This window comes from Telopea speciosissima, chromosome 6 (assembly GCF_018873765.1).
Source record: "Telopea speciosissima isolate NSW1024214 ecotype Mountain lineage chromosome 6, Tspe_v1, whole genome shotgun sequence".
Lineage (NCBI taxonomy): Eukaryota > Viridiplantae > Streptophyta > Magnoliopsida > Proteales > Proteaceae > Telopea > Telopea speciosissima.
Window position 1 is genome coordinate 33,519,854 of NC_057921.1, and position 6,401 is coordinate 33,526,254.

General features: G+C 37.8%; 1 protein-coding gene across 1 annotated transcript; it reads right to left on the reverse strand.

Annotated features, from left to right (window-relative positions):
• Nucleotides 1–722: 722 nt before the first annotated feature.
• On the reverse strand, nucleotides 723–1,988 carry LOC122665645. The gene has a single exon (XM_043861795.1). The coding sequence runs from the start codon at nucleotides 1,986–1,988 to the stop codon at nucleotides 723–725; it is 1,266 nt and encodes a 421-aa protein (XP_043717730.1).
• Between the last annotated feature and the right edge of the window lie 4,413 nt (nucleotides 1,989–6,401).

A 6,401-nucleotide genomic window follows, 5' to 3' on the forward strand; every position in this document is an offset into this window, starting at 1 on the left:
TATCTATGTGCACGATCTGACTTAGGCATCGGAGCTCAATCCGCCGGCTCAGACCGGCTTACCATTGACCCGAGTGTATTATTTTGCAGAATAGCTCGTGACTCCAAACATACAGCTCAGATCGTGCATTAACATTATCCATCAGAGACATAATATATTCCTTCTTTACCCTGCCTTTTAAAATGTCAGTCCCCAAATATTTGGAAGGAAAGTTGCTTTCAGAGAAGCCGATGATGTCCCTAATCCTTGTCTTTCTAGCTACAATAACATGACAAAGGAACATCTTGCTCTTTTGTAAATTTATAAATTGCCCTGAGTAACTTTGGTATTTTTCCAAAAAAGTCTTCAAATTTCGAACAGAACAGATACTTGCTTTGATAAACAAGAAAACATCATCTGCAAACAAAAGGTGAGTTGGGACCGACACCCCTCTGGGCCCTTGTAGAGGTGTAATCTTACTGGATTCCTTTAAATCTGCAAATCCCTGACAAAGAATTTCTTCCACAGTAATGAAGAGGAGGGGAGCCAGGGGATCACCTTGCCTAAGGTCCCTCTTGACACCAAAGAAACCAACTGGACCTCCATTCAGTAGGATAAACAATTTGGCTGAGGAAAGAAGCCGGTGTATCATGTTTATCCAAGTGTCATTGAACCCAAATTTCTTCATAACATTAAACATAAAAGTCCACTCAATAATATCGTAGGCCTTTTGAATGTCTAATTTAAGACCCATGCCTCCCCCCATGAGATTTAACGTGAAGAGAGTTTGTAATTTCAGACGCCACACAGATATTGGAAAAAATGACTTTTCCTTTTTGGAACACTCCTTGCTCCTCTGAAATCAACTTTGGTAAAATCCCAGATAACTGGGTGGTTACAATTTTTGGGATCAGTTTATATAGGAAATGTCCCAAACAAATAGGCCGAAACTTGTCAAGGGTAACTGCACCTTCAATTTTAGGGATTAAAGTAATAAAGTTACTATTAACCCCCTTAGTGATAATGCCTTCACGGAAAAAATTTGAGATAACACGACACACATCCCTCTCAATAATATTCCAACAGCATCTAAAAAACACATCTGGGAAACCATCGGGCCCTGGAGCACTATCTGGATCCAAGTCGAAAACTGCTGCTTTGATCTCCTTCTTACTTGGAACTGTAGTAAGAAAAGCATTATCATCTGGCAAGATAACCGAAGGGATACAAGACAAAATCTCAGGGTGGGCATCAGAGTTCGCCCGCCTATGGAAAGATTCATAAAAATCTGTAATATAGTTACTGATTTGGGAAGCATCATTGATCAGGTTCCCATCTGCCTTCTTCAACACCCTAATGAAGTTTTTTGAGCGTCTGATCTTCGTTGCTAGATAGAAGAATCTTGTATTCCGATCGCCGCATGTTAGAGCCCGATTTCTGGACTTCTCTAACCAAAGCTTTTCTTCCAGTTTGATAGCATTAATATACTCTTGTTTAGCCTGGCTTTCACATTGGATGAGATACTCAGAACAACCCACATTTTTAACGACCTCTTGGGCATCCTCAAGAGCAGTTCTGGCCCGATCCACCTCTAGGTTCACATTAGGAAAGGCCGACCGTGACCAGATTCTTAGAATGGCTTTTAACCTCTTTAACTTCTGAGTAACCACAAAAAAGGGGAAACCCGAAACATACTCAACCCATGATTGACTTACTACAGCAGCAAAGTCGTAGTGTTCCAGCCAAAAGCGATGAAGCCTGAAGGGGCAGTTCACAGGCTTGGGCACTAGATCAGAGAAAACTACTAGCAGTAAGTGGTCCGATACCGATCTCGGAAGAACACGCTGGTATGCATCATTATAAAGATCTAGCCAAGCCGAATTGCAGAAACTTCTGTCCAACACAGCAGCTACGTTCCCTCGCTCCCTGCTATTGCTCCAGTTAAATTTATTCCCTTTGGAAGGCAGAGGCAAGAGGGAAGAGGAGTCCAAAAAAGTAGCAAAATCCATAGCACTACTAAAGGATCATTTGTATTAAAAGAATGAAAAGAATTACTGGAGAACAAAGGCTAGTAGCCTAAACTTAAAACACAAAATGCATAGTAAGCCCCTTCCACCTTCAGCATTTCCATTAATAGGAGGGATAGACCTACAAATGAAAGAAAGAAAAAATCAACTAACATGAATCCAAGATCTTCCTTGGGCATCCACCTGGAGCTCATTAACAATCAATTAAAACTGGGGAAATCAATCAAAGTAGAGGATAGCTCTAATCTAGCAGCTAACTTGGCTAAGTAGTCTGTAATAGGGTTGGCTTCTCTATAGCAATGCGAGATTTTCTAATCTATAGAATAGAGGAAGGACTACAAGATGCCTCACAAACCATATCACCAAACCTTTCGAAAGAAGAATGAAAACAAGCTTGATTCACATTCTATCCAAAGTGTAGGAATTCTGAGATCCCTTGCCCAAGCCAGGCCCTTGGGCACTGCTGAGAACTCAACTTCGAAGTTAGATTTGACTCACAAGAAATTTCTGAAAGTGAAAATCACCCTAGCTTGAGAATATCGAAAGACCTCACCAGTGCCTAATTTTTTTGGGTTTCCCAGAGAACAACATCAACATTAAGTTTTACCCAAGAAGAAGATGGGGGTGGGGGCACCAGAAAACCTCCAAAAGATTGTGAATACCAGTTAATACTCAAAGTCTTATATTGCTTCAAGACGATAACTTACACATTATAGACCTTATATAGGAATCACACGGACTTCAAACCTTACAGATGGATTTAACAAGCTCCTACATGTTGAATTAATTGCATTTGATATATGTGTCCATCAAACCCAATTTAATATGATTAAATTAATTAATATATTGTTACATTCATGTGCTTGTTATGATTATTTTAGTAATGTGCAATTGCCCACTTTTACCATTTTAGTTCACAATTATGGACAAATTTGGGCATTCTGTTCTAGGGTTGCTACATTGTATATTTTTCTAATGAAGATTAGTATGGAAACATAAATATAGGCACTTATTTGTGTTGAACATTGATCCATTGGAGTTCCCAATTTGGTTTACAATCATTATATTTACAAGAAAAATTTTGGTAGTTACTTTTTCCTATACCTGAGAGGCACTTACTGTTACATTAATATGTCATGCAATCATGGTGATTCTATGATTGATGTCTACCTACAAGACTGACTACACACCGAACGCTCGTTGTATGGTATATATACGTGAATGAAGATGTTCCTTCATACGGTTTCACACCCCGATAGGGTGAACATCCAAATGTGTGAGTAATTGGATAATGATCGATCAGAATCCAGGGCCTTGGTAATATTAGTTTAATATTATATTTGAAATTTGGTTGAAAGCATTGGTCCTGACACTTATGGTTAATTATACAATGCACATGCAATTTTAGTGGTTCATTTACTTATGAGGGTGCATTGTGGATGTTGATAGTGTGGGGAGAAAGTGTAATGAAAGTTTCTACTATAGGGGGTTTTTAGGTTATACCTTTTGTGCAATTAAGGATAACTTAAAGGGTACCCTTTAGGTAGAGGTTCATGGGCATGGTCAAGATCTCGGATTCCCAAGTTTCCGAGATAAAACCCATATGTAATACTATTTCGACCAGGTTTCAACATATTTCAACAATATTTCAGAAATTTTGATAAGTTTCGCCCAATTTTAACCAATTTCAACTAGCCCAGTTTCAGTAGTTTCGACCAGTTGTGACCAGCCCATGACATGTCGAGTTTTGCCCAAAAAATACTAGGTTTTGATTGAAACTTAGGAAATTTCAGTTTTGGCCAGGATCAAAATTGGCATCGAAACCGAGATTTAGAACCTTGCTCACAGGTTGCTTCACACTTTGTATTTTTCAGACCTCAATCTACCCTTGGTTTAAATTTATTTTCTCCTGTAATGCAACCAAACATGCGCATGGTCCAATTAGCGCCAAGTTTCTCCTCCCACTACCTCCAAGAAAGCAACCAACTAAATCTTTATTTCTGTGCAACTAAGCATCATTGGTCCTTGTATAATTAGAAGTAGGAGATTTAAATCTATGATCCCTTTGACCATCAAGAAGCAGCCGGTCACTAATTTTTCTTTCTCTAGAAAAATAGAAATTTTGAGAAAGTAATTGTGTGTCACTAATAGTCCAGACAGGCTCTGTCATGAAGTGAAACTTTAAGAAGCCTCTGCAAAATCTGTCATATACATGAATAAAACCAGATGCGAGGAACCAAAAAGGCCAATAACTAAGGATTGACCTTTTTCCAAATACACCATCATCTCTGTAGGTTCCACCTCTTGATGAACTCATGTTGCTTAAATTTTTACAAGTACAACAACAACCAGAACAAAAGGAAGTGTGTACAAGTCTCTAACTGAAATCAGACATTTGAATAAACAAAAGAAAAAGATGAACTTCTAAGAGGTTCCTACCAAATTTCAATAGCCAGGGGCAGCCAATATTTCAGTGGGTAATCAAGAAAACCCACAATGTAACATTATTTCAGGTCAAAACTGGACCTGAAGCCCTACGAAGGACAAACAACTTCTATATGAAAATGCTAAATGATCAAGCTAGTTCTATTAGATCAATTACATTCCTATTTTCGGGTGTCCTATCATATTTGGAAGTGAAATTATATCAGTTAACTCTAGATTTAATTAAATTCTTTGGTTCCCTATAGAACACAAAATACCATTACTTTCAGGTCAAAACGGAAGTTGAGACCCTATAACCAAAACAAAATTTAATTCATCTGTTCTTCAGTACCTCTGCAACTCCCTTCTTCCAAATGAACAAAGAATGGCGGGAAGATTTCATAGTTTCGGATTCTATATACATATTGTATTTGGAGTTCAGTGTATTTCTTAATTCCATTAAAATAATATTTATTTTGTATCCATTTGTAGACACATTGTATATCACTGTATCACATAAAAACACATGTGCTATAATTTGATGGCCAAGATTTCATGGTTCTAATCTGTGTACTACTTAAAAATTAAGTGGCTGAATTTGATACCCCCCGTTGACCATGGGTTGAGGGAAACTCGGTCCTAATACAATTATCCTCAACTTCTATAACGTCTCCATTCCTTGATTTTTTGATCTTTGTAATCTAAATACTTTGGGCTGGCTTTCACATTTGAATGAATAAGCTTAGTTTAAAAAAAAAAATCCATAATAGCATCCATATAAAAAGATTAATGTATGATCGTACATCATGCACAGTCGTACTTGAAACCCTTACATGGAGATAAAGCCACTTTAAAATACTAAAACGCACCCCCTATTTATGAAGATTTGGATTTCCGTCAACCACACAAAAACCCTCCCCTTGCATCTAGACCAGAAATTGTCTACAAGACTACAAATAATTCAGAGCATCTTTCTATCCAAATAATCACATAATCCATCCACATGATAATATCTTAATGTTCCTAGCATGGGAGTATAAGAATGTTTTTATGGGGAACCGTTCTCTGCATGAGAGCACAGAGATCGAGCATGCTTGCAACAGCCAATAAGAGTGCTGGCACATTGAGGACGGAGATTCTGCCATTCATGGGGGTGGGGCGATCATTTCCACCCCCAATGTGTCTGGATCCCTGCAGCGAATTTTTCTCCGTTTTTTTTTAAATTTTATTTAAAATATAGGAGCCGTCTTTTTTTGTTTTTTATGCGCGCTGCCTACGTGGTATATGTTATATAATAAAGCAGCTTATATGCATTCCCTTAAAAAATCCCCTAGAATTACTGATACAGTGAGCTTCAGCGCATGATTTCCAATTCCGAGCGTCATTGGAATTTCGAACGATCTCTCGTCGTTCAGTGAATCATCCCGATATTTGCAGCTTCGAACAGGTTCGTTTTCATTTAAGTTCGTTTTGTTGTCCGATTTCTCCACATAATTCAATCGAGAACCCGTGCCAGTTCTTTTCTTGATTCAATTTTCTTCAATTGCATGAATTGTAAAACTTTTCGAAATCAGTGTTGATTTCATCTCTTCTTGATGCTTTTTTTTATGATGAGCAGTTAGTGTTTTCTCCTTCAATTAATGGAACTCCATGATTGCTAGCTTTGGGTTTCATTCGCTCGATCATCTCTTTACGTTAGGAAAGCGATTGAATCAGTTTCTTTCTTTTCAATAGAAAGAACAGATCATAGGTTACCGCAGTTCTACATTACGATAAACATTGAAACCACAAAGATTGTTCAATTTAATATCATCTCAAAGGCTGTTAGGTGTCCATCTTGCACAATGCCTGCATTTCTAGGTTTTGGTAGTTTATTTAAATATATAAGTAAAGGAAAAAAGTGGGACCAAAAGACGTTGTTAGAGAAAGGGAAAAGAAGATCCTATCTTGTTCTTGTATAAGATTTTGTCT